General features: G+C 41.6%; 2 protein-coding genes across 2 annotated transcripts; one reads left to right on the top strand and one right to left on the bottom strand.

The window, feature by feature from the left end:
- Window positions 1–9,601: 9,601 nt before the first annotated feature.
- Window positions 9,602–12,009, top strand: LOC133906118 (uncharacterized). Its single transcript, XM_062347905.1, has 3 exons — window positions 9,602–9,904; window positions 11,235–11,353; window positions 11,437–12,009. The coding sequence occupies exons 1-3, from the start codon at window positions 9,742–9,744 to the stop codon at window positions 11,857–11,859; spliced, it is 705 nt and encodes a 234-aa protein (XP_062203889.1). The 5' UTR covers window positions 9,602–9,741; the 3' UTR covers window positions 11,860–12,009.
- Window positions 12,010–12,119: 110 nt separating this feature from the next.
- Window positions 12,120–18,451, bottom strand: LOC133906117 (uncharacterized). Its single transcript, XM_062347903.1, has 4 exons — window positions 17,921–18,451; window positions 15,215–15,443; window positions 12,663–12,787; window positions 12,120–12,582 (listed from the first exon to the last, which is right to left on the bottom strand). Exons 1-4 carry the CDS (start codon window positions 18,242–18,244, stop codon window positions 12,484–12,486), a joined length of 777 nt encoding a protein of 258 aa, XP_062203887.1. The 5' UTR covers window positions 18,245–18,451; the 3' UTR covers window positions 12,120–12,483.
- Window positions 18,452–19,125: the final 674 nt, after the last annotated feature.

The raw sequence follows: 19,125 nt of genomic DNA, 5'->3' as shown, positions 1-19,125 counted from the left end.
TCTGAATTTGAGCATCTTTTGTTCAAGTGCATTGAAAAAAAGCACAGACTCAGGATAACCTCTCAAACCTTAATTTGGAGGATGTTCTTAATAGCTACTGTAAGTAGTGATGTCATCATCACATGTCAATCATGGGATTTTATCATGGCGAAACTCATTTTTAGCTCTTTCACCGAAACAAGTTTTGCGATGTTGGACGAGTAACCAGGGAACTTTCACACTATGCAAGAACTCGCAAAATTCTTTTTTCTCCTTCTTGGAGAGAGTGATAGCTACTAGGGGTATGTGTTTTTCTTTGTCCGTATCATGTGCATGGAGCTCCGATCTTAAGCTCATTTCTTCAAGGCCAGCTCGTGCGTTATCATGATCCTTTCTTTTTCCTTTTATTTGGAGCAATATATCAACCAGACTCTCGCAGATATTCTTCTTTACATGCATGTTGTCGATAGAGTGGTGAACATCTAATTTTTTTTTTCAATACTCTAGCTCGAATAATATTAATTTCTTGTTTCATATTCCTTTTTGTTCGTCATCCTTGGAAGATCATTTTTGCTTACTAAGAATAATATTGATATTCTTAACCTGATTGTGGACATCTTCCTTGCTGAAATACCTTAGAGGTAACACTTTCGCCCTTGTGCCATCGAACTGTTTATCCATGTTTCGATATGGGTGCTTTCTGGGAAGGAAATGTCGATGCCACATGTACACTATTTTTTTTGAGTTGTTCAACCTCAAATTGCATATGTCATCTAAGCAATAGGGGCAAGCTTCACCTATTTTTTTTTTTGCTCTGACCTTACAAGTTATGAAGTGTTGGCAGTTCATTGATGGTGACGAATAATATAATATGCAAGGTAAAATACTCTTACTTGTACTGATCTCAAACCTCGACGTCTTTCGATCAGAGTTTCTTAAGATCATCGACTAAAGGCCTGAGGTACACATCGATATCGTTGCCAGGTTTTTTTGGTCTTAATGTTAAGATCGTTGTAGAAGTTTTAGGTCCTCAAATAGCTGCGTGTATTTCTCCTTACAGTTAGGATAAAAGGGCGCCTTAGAATCTTGCACAAATTTCTTGAATTTAGCAAGCTCATCACTATTAGACTCGTCGTGCCGTTCGATATCCCGCACCATCCAGTCCATATTCTCCACAAAATCCTTGAGATCATTATCATTGAAACCTAATATGTCCTCATCCCTGATATCATGATCCATATCACCGGGTGTAAGTCCTTGATCCACACTATCGGCATGGAGGCTCCGATCCATCTCTCCTTTGTTAAGGCCTTTCTCGTCATATTTGTTTCAATATGTATAATTCTCTTTAAATCCACATATGACCAAGTGTGTATGGACATTGTCTGGCTTTAATAACTTTTTGTCATTCCTGCAATCGTGACATAGACAATACATTGCCGTTTTACCATGATCTTTCATATCCGCCAAAGCAGCGCTCATGAAATACTTCACCCCACCCAAGTACTCCGGACAAGTCCGGGTCTCAAGGTACATCCAAATTCTGTCTACTATCTTTAATGTAAAAATATTAATTCTCCATTAATAATTACCTTAATTGCATGATTAAACATGCGATTAAAATTTTCATACAAACACTATATCTGTGATATCTTGTGGTAGATCGGGCAAACCTAGTATCATATCTAATATAAATATAACTCACTTGTACTAAGATTTTGGATAAAGATGTAAAATGGTCGATTACAACTGAAAGCACAAAAAATCTACCAAATAGGGGTTAGAAAGGAGGAAAAGGAGAGATACAAATCTTCAAAGATCTAGCAATAATTTAAATTTCAAATCAACAAGATATTAGAGTCTTTCTAGCGGAACCAAAGAAAATCACCAAATCTACTGTGCGCATAGTTCTGTTGAGTCATATAATTGTTTGACGCGTACAATAACTGATCAGCTCTTATAACAGAGCTATAAGTTATAAGTAACGAGTCATAAGATTACTTGTCACTTATTACTTTCATAAATGATATGTTGTAATATGACCCTTCACTTATGACTAGCTCAAGAAGATCTGTCACCTATGCCAAGTCATAAGGGACGGGTCGTAACATGACCCATCACTTATAACTGCTGCAAGAAGACTCGTCACTTATGATCAAGACATAGGTGACGGATCGTGACATAACTCATCACTTATAAAGGTGACAGGTCTGATATAACTCATCATCAAATCACTTATAACAGGTATAGTAATAATCCGTCATCAATATGATAAGCGATGAATCAATGTCCGGTTCTGACCCGAAGCTATATAAATGACAGATCGTATAATGATCTGTCACTAAATTATATCTTATTTATTTATTTTTTATGTAGTGAATATTAGTTAGAATGCATTATTTTGATGATCACGTCCAAGTCCGAAACATCACTTTATCCGTGACCTTTAAGTTAACTTTTACTGCTCCTTAGGATTAAGTACTACATTGGAGTGACCGCATGCAGGCCTCAATCCATTGCAGCAGGGCCCATGGATGAGGCGATGCGCTTCCTCACCTGGCAACAAGAGAAAGATTCTCCCTGCACCATCAAGTGGCTTCCCCATGTGTTTCACTTGGAAGCATTCTCCTTTTTTTTTCTATGAAGGGGGAGGAATATATACCTCCTGCTACAAGTTTGATACATTGCTTAAAACTAACTATTTTGATGTAATGGGTTAGTATTAGATAAACACATGTAGTTTATTTCAACAGCTCTCTCAAACTCCGTGCTCAGAATTAATATTTATGGATTTGTACTACATAAACATAAGAGCATCTCTAATAACGTAGATAGCTTGCTAGCTATAAAAGTGTATATGTCATGTATAGACTATATTAAAGATAACTTCTCTAATAAGCTATCTATAAAGTTGTTTCTTCATAATTTTAATAATCACATATTATACCTCATTTTCTACTATAGACTATCTCTTCAACAAGAGGTAGCTGCTGTGTTCTCTCTCTTTCCTCTATATAGGACAAATGCTAGTATGGACTAGCTTATAGCTACGTGATGTGATCTGGTTGGAGATGACCTAAGTAGTTTATGTCAATAGCTCTCTCAAACTCTGTGCTTGGAACTTATCTCATTGCAGGATATGGTTTAGCTAAGCTTCAGCTAAGTTTTAAGATAAGGATACAAGATAAGCAGGAAGAAATTATTTTCTCTAAAAAATGAAGGGGTTATGAAGCAACTTGATGGAACAATCTTGTGCGGCCCATATATATATGCTCGAGTCACTACTACAAAATCATCTAGTGCAGTTGGTTTAAAGACCATGATCGCAATCAATTTTGGAAAATTGACTGTGACTATGGTCATCACCGTTGGTTCTTTGCTCCACAGCATCCAGAGAACTTTCCAATCGGTTTTCAAGCACACATCAAAATCTGTTCTAGCCCCTAATCAACAATTATTTCTAGTTGATGGAAGGATTATATCTGAAGCTCAAAATAATTAAATTAGTTTGTTAGAAAATAAGTTGTCAAATCATTTCTCCTAATTTTAGCTCTTCGGCATGAAAATTTAATTTCCCTGACATGCCAGCACTGACGAAATTTGGTTGACGGGACCACGTCAGGATGAATTTTTGTGACGTGTTTTGGGCTATTCCTGACGGGTTTTGCCCGTCGGGAGTATTCAAGTTTCTGGTAGTCAGTGTGTGGTCCTAGGAATCATTTAGCGTCATTGTTATGAAGCAGACAAATTTATTGAACCAACCAGGTCCTAGATTATTTGTAGTGTTGTTCTCAACCACAAAATTTGTAAGTACTTTCACGCGCGCCTTTAAGACAAAATCGTATAGAAGATCCGAAGAAATGTAATATTTTATGGGGTTTAGTTGATCCTCACCGTACTATGGTGTCCAAGAACTAATGAATCTGCAACAAAGCTGATATATCATAGGTCTCCTATACGTAAGTGCTAAAGAAAATCTAGTATCCAAGTACATATATAACTTTTATCAATCATTTCCGTCTAGAGCTAGCTATTTAAAATTCATAATGTATTTTTTTTTTTAACCTGGCCATTCCCCATATCCATTACAGGAACCGAAATATTCATAATGTTAATTTGCACATTGGAACTTCCAATTAACCATGCATGAAATGTGTATATAACTGGCTTTCTTAGGATTTCAAATGCTCATAAATATGAGATGAAAGGCATCACACATGCATGGACCCCATGTTCAATCTCTACTGTTTGCAAGTAAGAGATGGGTCAGGAGGTAGCAGGTAGATCTAGAGATTTTGTTTGCTTTTGCCAAGGTAGACCCTGCCATGGCATCGGCATCTTATGTGCTGATGTGAGGTCATGACACAAATCATAGACCAGCTCTTAATCATATGGAGAGCATGCATAATATGGGTATAGTACACAGGCCAGCTTGCAGATCGTATTCTGAAATTAGTCTTATGATATATTTACACACCTCGACTTTCTGTCGTTATTGGAGAAATCTTTGATAGCAGCTAGCCGTGGCTTTCCGTAAGGGGAGGTTAGGCTCTATTCAAGAACGTGACCAGCAACCTCACAATTGCTAAGCAACCACTACCGGAGACGACGTCTTTGCCGAGTGTTCCATACTTTGCCGAGTGCTTTTTATCGGACACTCGGCAAAGACCCTCTTTGCCGAGTTCCAGAGGTAAAGCACTCGGCAAACATCTGGCACTCGGCAAAGACCCTCGTTGCCGAGTGCCAGAAATAGGACACTCGGCAAAGGAGTATCTTTGCCGAGTGCCAGAGAGCAAGCGCTCGGCAAAGAGGGTCTTTGCCGAGTGTAATTTTTAACACTCGGCAAACCCTAATTTTTTTCCCCCCTTTTGGCCCTCAAATTTTTTCTACAGTCCTCATACAGTACCTGTTACTCCATGTTCCAATGTGGCACATTTATCGGACTTTTTCTATATTTCTTTAATTCATTTCAATTAATTGAATTTTCTTGGATAATTCAAATTATAACTGCTAGTCATTCGAATAATGAAAAAAAATGAATGGAAAAATGATATTCATGTTATTTAGTATATTGTGAGACCGTATCCAGGAACATACCACCAATTTCGAATATCAAGGTCACGAAACATGACCACGAACTTGCGATCGAGTTGTTTTTAAATTGTATAAAAAGCAAACAAAGTCCGAAAATCTTGAAACTTGTCAAGATATCATGATATCATATGTGGAGGCTGTCATAAAAATTTGAGAAGATTTTAAGCAAGTTATCACGTACGATGCTTGCAAACCGAAGAATCTCCGAAGAAGTTGCTTAAAGCCTTGCTGAGATTCTTCGGTTTGCAAGCATCGTACGCTTTGCCGAGAGCCACGGTCCAGGCACTCGGCAAAGATGGCCTGTTTGCCGAGTGTCCTCCAGGTGGCACTCGGCAAAGAGGAAGACTTTGCCGAGTGTCAGATTAGCACTCGGCAAAGCCTTTGCCGAGTGCCCGATAAAGTGCACTCGGCAAAGAGGTCTTTGCCGACAAATTTTTTACCGAGCGCCCTTTGCCGAGTGTAGCACTCGGCAAAACCTTTGCCGAGTGTATATCGTCCTTTGCCGAGTGCCTGAGGCACTCGGCAAAGAAGCTGTCTCCGGTAGTGAACTCCTCAAATAGTTATCTCTACCCGGGATTAAAATTTCACCGAAATTTCTGTGAAATTTCATGAAATTCGGAGAAGAACAAAATATCTAATCTTATTTTTTTTCTAACATGTGGGACCTATGTAGTAGAGGACGAAAAATAACCAAAATTTCGATCTTTTCACCAGTGAACGAAAAAAATTATAAAATAAAATTGAAATCCCTGATCTCTACCGTGTCGTATCACAATTGATCTGTTCACCAAGAACGAACCGGAAATTTCAGTGAGAATGGAGAGAGCAACAGAAAAATGAACTAGTTCAATTTGTAATTACTACTCGGCCTTGTGACCTACAACGCCAAGATAACACTGATCCATAAACCCTCTTCTCACTTGGTCAGAATATTTGGTTATGGTCTTTTAAAAGACAATTATTACATCTGGACATGTTGGATAAATATGTTCATAATTATAAGATGAGTAGAAATGAATTTTGCTTGCGAAATTATGTCTCATTTTCCCCCCTAAGCCTTCTAATCCAAGAAAACATCATCACGCGTGTTCAGCTACCTGCCTTTTTCGAAGGCTTTCTGAAACTCCATTTACCGTGATTTATTTTCAACTGAAACCCATTCAAAACGAACTTTGCTACTGAATATAGTTGATTTTATAAGGCTACCTGAATGATATTTACCTTGTGATCTAGTTGATGGTAGTATGATCGAGTTGCGTGTGGGAAATTTCCAGGTGTTTTTGAGAGGAACTGCCAGAAGCTTTATTCACTTCTTTCAAAGCAAATAGTGCTAGAAAATTTAGCTCGACAATATGGCGAGCTATTTTTCATCATATACTCAAGTCTTTCAAAAAATAATTTTTCCTCAAAATTCATTTGGCATTGACCGGCAGGCGATACTCCTGTCTTATATATCGTCAGTTAGAACTCACATGGAACTGCCCGGCAGTTATAAGTGAGAATTTCACGTGCAGGAATACGCTTGAATCGAGGCCACATTATCAATAGTTCTGGAACTTGTAAAAAAACAAGGTAACACTGCAATTATTCCTTTTTCCTCTGTAAAATTAACCCCATGGAGGATGGACCAAGTAACAGCTAAAAAACAAAGAACAGTGCTTCCAATAATTCAGGGAAAAAAAATTGTGGCTGTGAAACAACCAAGCATCCAACAAAATCACACATCCTCTTAACCAGAGGTCAAGTTTACAAGCACCTACAAGATCCAGCTAATCCCTGGGGAGAGGTGACAGAGACCTGCATCTGATGGCAATGAGATGGACAATGACAGGGCTGACACCATGGTCTGGAACTAATCATGCAGCTCTGGATTTTTCATGCCCTGACTTGTCCATATCTCTGGGATGAATTATTCCAAATCCCCGGTTAGAATGAGCAGTTTGCTTGCATTGCATGCCTCACAAATGTGAGGGTGTGGTGTGCGGGGACCAAGAACCAACACATGTTATTGTTACCAACCACTCCACATAACTCACCACCCAATCGCATTGCCCAATCTTGAGGCTGCATGTAAAGCCAACCCAAGATCCAACTTCAAGTCTGAATCTGGTCTGGATTGACTGATGGCTGGATCTAGGTTTTGCTGGGTTCAGATCAGGTAAAATCTGCAGGTACTACTCCATTGTAAGAAATTATTTAACCTGGTGAAAAATGGTAAGGTGTTTTTCTTTTTACATTCCTCATCGTGCTATCACAATCGGTAGGGCGCCTATTTTATATATTTTTCATGTGATGTTAAAGCAGATGTTCTGACTTTGAATGACAGTAATGTAAGTGCATATACTATTTTGGACAACCGGTGATGATAATCTTAATCCATTGAACATGTGACTACGAGATCTAAAACATTGCATGCCTAGTTGTCTGTTCAGTAATCCTCTTGATGTGCTGATCCCAAAAAAACATTTTTTTCTCGAACATGTAGGAGAGCTGCATGTCATTGTATTAAGAAGAAGAGTGACCCAGTTTATAAGGAAAATCGGATTAAAAACGTTACAAGCAGTGCATTATAACTAGCGGAGCTCAACTCACGCGCAAGACAGAGAGAGAGAGAGAAAGAAAGAACCTCAAACCCTCTAAACAACCAGTCAACCAAGGCTCGGCAACAAATAACTCGGCTAACACACAACAAACAGCCCGACACATACCGGCACAGAGACACCATCCGACACTCCGTGTCAACCAACAGCACCCACACCAAGCAAAGCAACCCGGCAAGAAACTGCGCCCAGTTAGCACCTCTACCAGAACACCCAGACAACCTAATAGGCAGAGCCCTACTCACATGCCTGACTATCCAAATGGTCGGTGGCTCCCATGCTGGACCACAAGCAAGACGGGGACCTATGACAACGGAGCACAGCCATTGATGAGATGCGCCACAAGGTGAAGAGAACACCAGCCGAACAGGAGAACGAACGGGTCAAGCAGAGAGAGGTGTGTCCTACAAATAGCGGCGCCAGCTGTAAAATCAAGACACAGAGGGATTCTCCGAAATGATGCCTTCAGGAAGGAAGTAGTAAGGAGACCGCCATCGCTCGTCTGGATTCCGAACATGGTTTTCACCCGGAGAGATCCCAAAGGGGAAACTATGTGATGACTTCTCTAGGGAGGTAATGACGCCCGACAGCGCCACCATCATCGGCAATGGCATAAAGCCAGATCGGGTTTTCGTCCATAAGTCCCCGAACCAAAGCAGAACCCAACGAACATAGAAGTTCGACAGGTTGACCGGGGTACATACCAGAAGCACAAGGGCATGAGGCCCCATCAAGAGACGACCATTACAGTGTGCAGAGCTAGGCACAAGGGCAGCACAGGAGCACAAGACACCTTCAACAACAAGGGACGACTAGGGCGAAGCCCAACCGGTAGTGACGCACGAGCTGAACCACATGGCGACAGCAGTAGATGGTGACCGCAGGCGCACTAAAGGACCACATAAGCTGGCGGCAGCACACCCGCGACAAGATGAGCCTCGAGGGGAGGGAACCACCAACATGCGAAGGCGTTGAGACCGGAGGATCCCGCCCACAAGGCGAGTAGCCGACCACCACGGTGGAGGCCCCTAAGGCCCCAAGGCCAGGCGGCAAGCTGCGCCCGAAGCCCAAAGTCCAAGCGGCGAACGATCCAAGCCCGAGCCATCATAGCATAAGCGCCTAAGGCCCCGAGGCGAGGCGGCGAGCGGCCCATTGGCTGACGGCCGCGCCCGGAGCGCCTCGGCCAGGGTAGAGCAGCCATCCAGAGGGCCCCGCCCACATGGCGAGCAGCTGGCCACCGCCTACCCAAGGCACCCCGAGCCCATCCATCAGCCGTGCAGAACAGAGAAGCCCGAATCCGAGCTACCGAGGGCTGATCCATCACCTCCGAGGACGGATAGGGGTCTAGGACGTCTGGATCCACCCAGCCGACGATTAGAATAGCTTGAGGGGTTAGGGAAGGGAAGGGGAAGGAGATAAAAGGAGGGAGAAGAGCAGCCGCGATGCCCTAGCTTCAGAGCTGCCGCCACCGGCGTCCGCAGGCTGCAACCGCGGCCGGATCTTGCTAGTTTTGGGGGGGGGGGTGCCCCCCCCCCCGAGTCGCTAGAGCGGGCAACATGGGGGCACACTGAGTAGACTTAATACTACAACATATTCATTTCGAAAACTGCGACTATCTGGGCCAAAAAAAAACATTCAAAATCATAATGGCTACACAACCTCATGGAGAGCACCAACAACTACATAAACCATACAGAAACAAACATTCGCATATCACAACATGAACATATCACAAATAAACACTTGCGCTACAAACATACGGATTCGGGCTGTATGTCGATGGAACGACAGGAAAATCTTGCGAGGTGTAGCGTCGGAGGGGGGGCATAAGAATTTCGGTGTAGCAAGCAAGAATAGAATAGCTTGGGCTTCTTATCTTGGTCCTATCCTTTTCTTGGCACTACATAGGAGCATCTTTGGGGCCTTTATCATATATGAACTTCATTGGCCTAAGTGACTTGGATTTGTTTGGCATGACCACAGAGGCCCCACCATGACAGCAAAACTAATGACAGGAGAGAATCTTAAATCCTCTCCCCTCCCCCTCCTGCCTCACCAGATTTGATACATGCGAACCCTGCTAATTGGCTGTTGCATCTCAGCAGAACCAAAAGCCTTTGCCTTTGGCCTAGCAGCAGTAGCTACCAGGAGATCTTCTTGTGAGGGGTGTCTTCCTCCTCCTTCAGAGGAATCAGCACTAGCCCTTCCTTCAGAGAAATTCAGAGGCAGAGGTGAGCACAAGGCACCTGTGATCTTCCTTGTTCCTGTTGTTTCTCGCATGATCCTTGCTTTCGATGAACTGCTCTTTAGGTTTCATGGAGCATGATAGCGTTTCTGAAAGTTTGGGAATCATGGTTTTTGGTTGTCCTTCATGCTTTCGTTCATAATTTCGTGTGCAAGGAGCTGTGTTGTTCTTTAGTCTTCAAAAGGTTTAATGTCGTGTTTTCAGTTTCCCAAAAAACAAGAGTTTGTTCTTCCTCTTGTTTCTTTGTTAACTTATAATCTTTTCAGAATTGCCTTCAGGAACGAACTCGTCAGTAGTTTCTCTCAGGAAAGATTACGACATGCAGGGCATAGTTTTTTTTAAAAACAAAAGTGGAAGGAGAATAACACAGGCAGAAATAGAATATGATACATAATCTTCCCTTGCTTCTTCCAGAATTCTCAACAACGAACTAAACATTAGTAGAGTATAAGGGTGTACCTTTTTTAGCTTTCTTTTCAGGCAAAAAGATATGGAGAAATGTTTCTGTTTCTGTATCATTCTGTTAGTGGAAGACAACATAGGTTACTTGCAGAAACTGCAGGTAGCAAGAACAGAAATATTTCCAGTCAGAACAGAAATAATAGCGCAATGAGACTGTAAGATCCATTTAGCAGTGCAACCTTGAAAATCCCCTATCAGATTAGTCCTAAAAAAAGCTTCCCAACTGCTGCTTAAATTAATCACAGTGTTCTGCTAGAAAAATCCAGGTTTCCACAAACGAACCACAAAGATATCAAGTTTTTATTCCCATATAATCCCCTGCAGGAATGCTATTTGCATTTTTTTTCTTCAGAATCTTGTTTATCTAGGGGAAAATAGCTCCCCTTTTTTCAAATATATCTTATCAATATGTCGCCCCCTAAAATTTCGTCCTGATCCCAATTAATTTTCGTTGTTGCAAACCAGTGCACTTGCAGGTGTACAAGCACAAAGGACAACCGTCAATTGATATCTTAGATTACAGTGCATAGTGCATACAACCGTAACAATGTAGCATTTATTATGATATCCTTGGATACTCATTTACCTAACTGCAGCAAATTAAATGCATCATCGAATCATGTAATTGATTTGGTGAGAGTTCTCCAAAAAACGAATAAATAAGATTCACATTCTTAAAAAGAATAATAATAGAGAGCTCAAATCAACAAGACATGTAACCAGAACTTGGTCACTGACACAAAGCTTCAACAATTGCAATTGAGATGTAGTAACATTTCACATCCATTTCTATTTGTTCAAAGTTGCAACAACAGCAACCACTAGTACTCATGGGTCATGCTCTGATCGAACAGGTGAGAGGGCAGGCACATTGTTCAGCCGAAGCTGCTACTTGAGTGTGGATTGGAGAGAGATGGAGAAGGAAAACATCAAGATGGCCATGCTGAGGCAAGAACATACATTCAGACAACAGGTAAACAATGTTACCAACACTGCCTGCTCAGAGGTTGCAACACCTTCTAAAATGCTGAAAGTGTTCAATGATCTCTTCTCTAGGTTCACGAACTGCACCGCATATACCAGGTTCAGAAGCAACTGATGATGCAGATGCAGGTTACCAAGATGAACAATTATGGAAACACAACTGCAGAGACTCAAACCGAACAGACAGTAAAGATCGGTCGTCAACAATGGTGCGATAACTCGGGTGACAAGAAGGCTACGTTGGTTGAAGACTTCAACCTTGAGCTCACACTAGCTACTGGGGCAGGAAGGAGGAAGCAAGACAAGCCATCCAACTCGGATTCCGAAGCAACAATGTCGTCGTCGACTTCTGCAGAATCAGAATCAGGGCGGCGATTCGTACCCGAGTCCAATGTAACTCTAAGGTTTCAGAACAGCAATAGGCATGATGATCAGGTCATGCAGTCTCCTTGGCTCTACCAATGTTTCAAGTCTCAAGATGGCATGATGGCTTAGCTAGGGTTGGCATGAGGGTGTCTCAAAAACTTAAAATGATCAAACAAAGGCAAATGCATTGCTGTATGTATATTACAAGCTAATTCATTGCAACTGCAGGAATGAGCTCAAAAGATGGTAATCAAGTATTTATGAGAAGATTAATAAGAACCTAGAGAAACAGAAAAGTGATCAAACATGAAATGTTAATCAATTTTCCCCCCACATAGAACAAAGAGGATTTACAGAAATATCCATAAAATCTGAATGGCATGTAAAGATTTAGAAGCATAAATCTTGTCTGGTCTCCTTTATCGCAAAGAAAGAACAAATTCACCTTACAGCTCCAGAAGTAGGTACAGATAATTTGATTAAAAAATGCTAGTTTTTGAGCTGTGGGGTTGAAGACCTTGGAAAGATAGAAGAGATGCCTAGTGTAATTCTATCATCCAGATAAAAAGGCTTAAGCCAAAAACGTAGGCAAGTAGAAGGCAAGTGGAAACTACACCCTAACTAAAAGCGGAGGATGCATAGGAAGCAATCCATCTCTGTCTTCCATTGTCGATTGATAAATGACAGATAACATCGTAGTTTAGGGTGACATCCATGAAGACTGTAATGGCCATATTGAGGCATCGACAACAACTACGAACTTGTGGCCACCTCCACATCTGCTTTCTTTAAGCTGGCCATATATGTTATGTAGATGGTCCAAAGAAACGAGAAGGAATTGCTCACTAGCGGCTGGAAAAAAAATCAAATCAGAAATGCTGCCAAACGAGCTCTGAACCCAAATAGACAGAATACATCAGGAAATTAATTACCTGTAAATGAACAGGGACAAACTTGAAAGTAATGAAGTCACAAAGCGGCCAATATATGAGCCCACTTTTGATTGTCGGAACTAAATCCCTCTTCAATCTTGCAATGATCTCAGGAGCAGTCTCACCTGTGAATCAAATCAGAAAAGCCATTAAAGGGCATATGAGTTTGCATGCCAAATTAGTTTGCAACAGAAGGTTTCTGATCGCATAAGTTGGTGCGGAGGGTGTACTGTCTGTAACCTTATCCGAACTCAGTTTCTCCTATCATGCTCAACAGTACAAAGTAGGAATAAATGTTCACCACATGCAACCTCATCCTGCAACCAGTAGTAATGTGGTCCGTGATGCTTGGTTACAAACTTTACCAAACCTCAACTGAAAGGACTAATTCAAAATACCATCAACTATGAGATGTATACAAAGAAGATATTTATCAGAGAAACCCATCTCAAGGTAAGTAGGTGGCTAGCAGTGGCGGTGGAAACACTCAAAAAATTAACATTATGTTCACCAAGAAGCATTAGCCTTATGTGTTCTTTTAACTATGTTGGCTGTCAGTCAAATTATGCCAACACGGCTAAGGGTCAAAATGAATCAACAGAGGCATAAGAACAGACTGCTGCTTTCATGTAGAAGCATCAACACACTTATTTGACAAAACTGTAATTTACAGATAGCTGTGACTTTAAATAACTTATGTCGAAAGGTAAACAAGAGAAAACAAAAAGAGTAGTTTATATTGTTTCAAACATTTTATCCAGAGCATCCCTGTGTTACTAGTAAATTTATCTGCATCTGACTGACATAGATGGTCAAACAAACAAGCAAACTGAGTATGAGAAGAATCCTAACTCTAAAAGGCACCAAAAGCATGTTACTCGCTGAGAAAAGTGCACTGGTGGTACCCATGATTTTTCATAGTTTCCAGACCTCCACTTAAACTCTAGAAGATAGTTTTTGCCATTCTCCTTTCACATTTCTGCACACTAAATGCATTTTACCACCTGACATTTGAGAACCAGGTGGGGATCTTGATTCATATGTAACAGACTGAAACTACAAATGTTAAATTGTCACTTTTTAAAGACAGTGGATATTTGCAAAAGCTCAACCCTCAAGGCCTCAATGCTACAGTGGATTTGATACAATTTCCTCAATTTATTTATATGGGCTCATACATTCCAATACATTCATTTGTATATAGCCTACAGAGTTGTACTTTTGGTTGCATTAATTAGATCTACAGAGCCTCATCACACATTGGGTAATGGGTAGGAAGGCAATCAAAGACCACCGCGAAGTTGATACTAAAAAATGAAGGAGCGCATGAAAGTTTAATCGTAGGAAGTTATCTATGATTCTAACATTATAAGTTAGCCTACATAAACGATGTTTAAAGTTATATAAGATGTTTGAACCTTTAGTCACCTATCCACAGTTTGAAATAGGAAATAACCATAAAATAGTTTTCTGATCTAATTACTAATCAGATCAGATCAAATACACGAACAAAACTGCCTGCCCACATGGTCATTTTCAATCACATCATACTGAAATATGAAAAAGGTCCATATTTAACAGGAGTGCAAGACTGCTTATGTTTTGATAAACACCGCCGAGAGGACAGCCGGGCGGTGTCGGCTGCTAGGGTAGGGGATTAGACTATAGATTGAGGAGACTTAGAATATTGGGGGAGACTTAGAGTAATTCTCATTGCTTGATTACAATGATGTGTGGCTGCCCCTTTATATAGAGAAGGGAAATTACAATCCTAAATCAATTCCAACTCCTAACTTATCTCCTACCAAATTTATCTCTAAGCAGCCCTAATTAAATCCGACCCCTAACTTATCTCCTACCAAACTTATCTCTAAACAAATCAACTTGAAACCTCGAATCCTAACATAACAAACTTGTCTCCTAAATGCTAACTAATATTTCCAAATACGCGGTGCTACAGATGGACACCTTGCTTTTGTTTACATAACAGACAGTATAATTGATGCTAACATGTGCAGTGTCAGTAGTTTGTACCCAAGACATTAATAGTTACATCTTACAAAAATCATATACAAAGAGCACTCACTGCATCAGTGGTGTGTTATTTTGAACACTGGACCACTTTGGTAACAAGATTATTGGAACGAGATCCATTCATGTTTTAGAGGTAGCTTCTTTTCTTTGTCTTAAGAACTCGAGGAAGCATTGAGCAGTAGTGCCATCTCAACCCCATATTTTTAGCTTTCTTGTAAGAAAAACGAACAGAAAATATACACAGATAAAAGCTTAAGAAAAAACTGCAGATTGAGCATTCTGTATATTCACATATTTTTTATACTATAGCATCATCAAAACAGAGTAATGGTCAGCACGTGAAACAGCATAAGCAGAGTTTATAGGGTAGCATTGTCGAGCTAGGGTAAGAGAAGCAAGTCCCAAGAGAAGTATTGAAATTCAGCAAATGTTTTGCACAAGTGAAAGTAAATAAATACCAGAAAATTATATCAAAGTATCCCAAGTATGTTTACATACAGACATATGAGCAATAATACCTTGTAATCCTGCATTGTACGAGAAGAAAACTGAGTTAATAATTGGACCATAAACTGCTTGCCCCAGAAACATCTTTTTAAGTGTGTTCACTACATCCTTTTTTGGGAACACTTTTGAGACAAAGTTGAACCAAAGATGGAGGGTAGGTCCTGAGATCAGCAACCCATAACTAGCCATACGCAGGGTCCTAAGGAAATCAAGTGAATCCTCAGGACCAAGTGTGAGCATCTGACAAGGCAATAGCAAAAACAAAAGAAATAATGTCAGAAGAGTAGTAAATACTAAAACAAAAACCAGTATACTAAGAGTCAACTGATCCTACTAAATATGATAGGGCAAACGAATATAAGACTCTTGACTGCAAAAGTTATCCTACAGAGTTTGGAGTAACTAAAAATTGTTGTACTTATACAAAAGGCTCGAATGGTACAAGCCCTCCGTCACCACAGAATGAAAGCAGCTCAGGACCAGGTACGTCGACCACGATATTTGGAGTTTGCAGTAGGTGATCATGCTTGACTTCGGCTTGAACCCAAAATAGACTAAATAAATATAGCATGAACGATCCTAAAAACCCCTCGAACCCTTCTGCCTTTGCACTCGAGGACCAATGTCCGTCTCTTGAGATGGGGTCCCTTGAAACAAATAGAAGGTTTCTTCACTTTGACCTTGGACCCCCGGAGATGGAGAACCCTAAGGATATGTTTGAGACATGGCTCAGGGATAAATCTAAAAAAACTTGCCAAGCTTTGCAAGGACATGTATCACACGCGCAAAATTTTGGACATTCTTGCGAACGTACTCCCCAGTCGGGATACTTAACGTGTTAGCTACAGCACTGCACAGGTCGAGTCGCACAACACATAGTATCCATCGTTTACGGCTAGGACTACTGGGGTCTCTGCCCCGAAAACCTAAGGTTTCCTCCGCAAGGTTCGTCTACGGAGGGTGAGTCAGGGCCTAAGATCAGGCCAAAAGGCGTAGTCGATGGACAACAGGTCAATATTCATGTACTACCCCTTGTTGGTTAGTCAAGAGCATCTTGGCGGGGATGCAAGAAAGTACGAAGCCCGGTACCCTATCCCACCCGTAGCATAGCGCCAAGAAAGCTTCTAAGGAATTTCACCCAAACATTCAGGACGAATTGGTTGTCAAAGAATCGACTGCTATCTTTTTTCTATCGGTAAGGATTGCACCAGCTCGCACCCACTCTGGCCCGCCCAGCGAGGCCTGAGTGAGCTTAGTGGTTAGCCCCTGACGTTAGGGGTCTTTCGTTGTTCATGGGTTGAGAGCGGGTGTTAACTTTAGGAGGAAGCTGCTTCAAAGGAAGTTGGATTGCCTAGTTGAATTTCAAGTATTCAGTTTCACCAATAAGATACGGGGGCAGGTGTGGCAGGTGCGCATATAGTATTCAGTTTCACCAATAAGATACATTATGTTTTCCCGTCTGCTCATCACAGAATATTTCTAGGTCCCAACATGCCCAATGCCAGATAGCTGCCAAGAAACACAAGCCTTGCGCGGAAATCTCTCGCACTCTCAAAAGAGAGGTGCGGACTAGAAAGCTGGAGTTCAGTGAAGTATGCCTGCTCTAGCTTTTCATTCGAAAAGAGAAAATCTGAGTTTTGAATTTTCACTCACTTCATTTACAAAATATTTTGGTTTGGTGAATTTTATTATATGGAAATCCAATCGTTGGGGCTGGCTTGGTTGACATTGGTACACAAGAACGAGGAAAGGGTAGGGATCAAGTCTGAGTTCCGATCCTCTCTTCCAAGAATGAAATTGGACGGTCTCAAGCTTGGTTAAGGGAATGGAACTCACCGGAGCCGTAGCGAAAGCGAGTCTTCATATGGCGATTGTCACTGCTTATGGACCCGGACCTGGGTGATCTATCATGCTAGTTATGAGTTCACGGAAATGGAATACATAAACTGTAGATCAGCTCCACCACATATTTAAATGGTTGTCCACTTAACAGACATGTAAATCAAGACAGACTTTCAGAATGGGGCATGGCTTCACCATACCATCTAGCAAGCTAACAACCTACCATTTCTTACAGATTGTCAGATTGTAGATATTTGCAGCAAAAGGGGGGGGGGGGTACCCAACACTGACGTTATATATGTTTTGGTAGATTAATATTACTAAACAACATTGCAATTATTAAATTAATAAAAAAATCTACTACGCCTTATAAGGGTTCACTGTGACAATTACGCCATTAATTACAGCAGTAAACCAGTTTACCTGACGGTTATGTTATCAGTAAGCATTTCTCTCATCCAAATACATGATGGTGGTAATTGAGCACCACATTATCAGCTTCTAATACGATCCTTTTTCCCTCATTTCATTCCCAGATTATAATTTGGATCAACTCACCCCAAAAGTGAAATCTTATTCTGTTAATACTCAAGACCAATGCCAGCAAGAACCACATTCTTGATAGAAAACATCAAACACAAGCTCTAAAATGATCAATAGATCAACATCAAAATCTAGAAATCTTACTGTAAATTTGCACATTGTATTCTACATGCAATGGTACAGCGGCATTTCTAAAAGCGTCCCGCACGTTCCTAACATTTCTAAAAAAATGATAGATCCTTTGCGATTCCGCACGTTCCTATTTCCACGAGATTGGGGGGAAAAAAGGTTGTCTTTTTACAAGCGATCGGGGGAGGCAAGAAGAACCCTACCTGGGAGGAGAGGTCCGCGGCGGTGAAGATGGCAGCGGCGGTGACGCTCTTGGTCAGCACGGGCCGCGCGTCCAGGAGGCCCAGGTACCACCCGACGACACCCACCCCGGTCCCGGCTCCCACTGCTCCGCTCTTCCTGCTCGGGGGCCCGAAGGCAGACCCCACGGGGTAAGGGCGCGGCGGCGGGGGCGGCGGGAGGGGCGGCTTGGAGGAGATGAGATGGGAGCGGAAGTGGGACCACGGTGAGGGGCTGGCCCCGTGGGGGCTGCGGCGGAGCGGGAGGAGGAGGCGGCCGCCGGCGTGGAAGGCTCCGGCGGTGGCCATAGCGGCGGCGGCGGCGGGTGATGGTGGTTGGTTTCTTGGCCGCCCGGCGGTCGCGGGGTTTTCGAGGGTTCGGGGTGCCCGGAGCGGAGGGAGGGGAAAGCGGAGGGTGGGGCCACGCGTCAGTCTCTCGATCTCCTCTAAAGTTGGAGAGTCCGTGAAAAGAAAAGGCCCGCTTTTAAAGCTGAAATTTTGGGAGGAAAAACAGTTAATCTCCATTCTCTATCTTTCTCCTGAGTAAACTGCACAGAATGTTAATGTGTACGGTGTAGGAAGGAATTTTATATAAAACTAGTAAATGCGCACGTGCGGCAATGGGTAGAAACAAGGACACATATTGTAGAAAAAGAATAAATTTTTTAGGCTAATGAATCACTGAATTCTTCTGAATGTCTGAACCTGACGAATCTACAATGATAATATTTTACAGCTGGACTGTATGCGAGAATATACTTATGATATAAAATATAGAGTTTTAAACGTAACAAATTACATAGCTTTCTAACCGATAGAGAGTTCAGCTTATAATAGTTGCAATTCAAACCTAAATAGGAACCTTACACTCGTGCTCTAGCTGTGAATGATCAAAAGAATTGAGCTCCCAGCAAAAACATGCACGTGCGAGCGGGGGATTGTATTAAACGGTGTCGCACGTGCAATTATCAGCCACCGTATTTGTAACAACAATGTGCTTAACATCACAAAATTATATTTCCAAACATCTATTAGTTATACATATTGAAATGGTTTTACGGCACCAAGAATAAAAACTAAAAGGTGAAGCAAGAAATGAATAGTTTAGTACATAGTCGTGTGAAAAAATAATATCAAAATGTATCATTCATTACATCTAATAACGCCTTATGCGCCCAACAACTTCAAGT

This window comes from Phragmites australis, chromosome 23, assembly GCF_958298935.1.
Source record: "Phragmites australis chromosome 23, lpPhrAust1.1, whole genome shotgun sequence".
Taxonomy (NCBI): Eukaryota; Viridiplantae; Streptophyta; class Magnoliopsida; order Poales; family Poaceae; genus Phragmites; species Phragmites australis.
The sequence above is the reverse complement of the archived record's forward strand: the minus strand, read 5'-3'. Positions and strand labels throughout refer to the sequence as shown.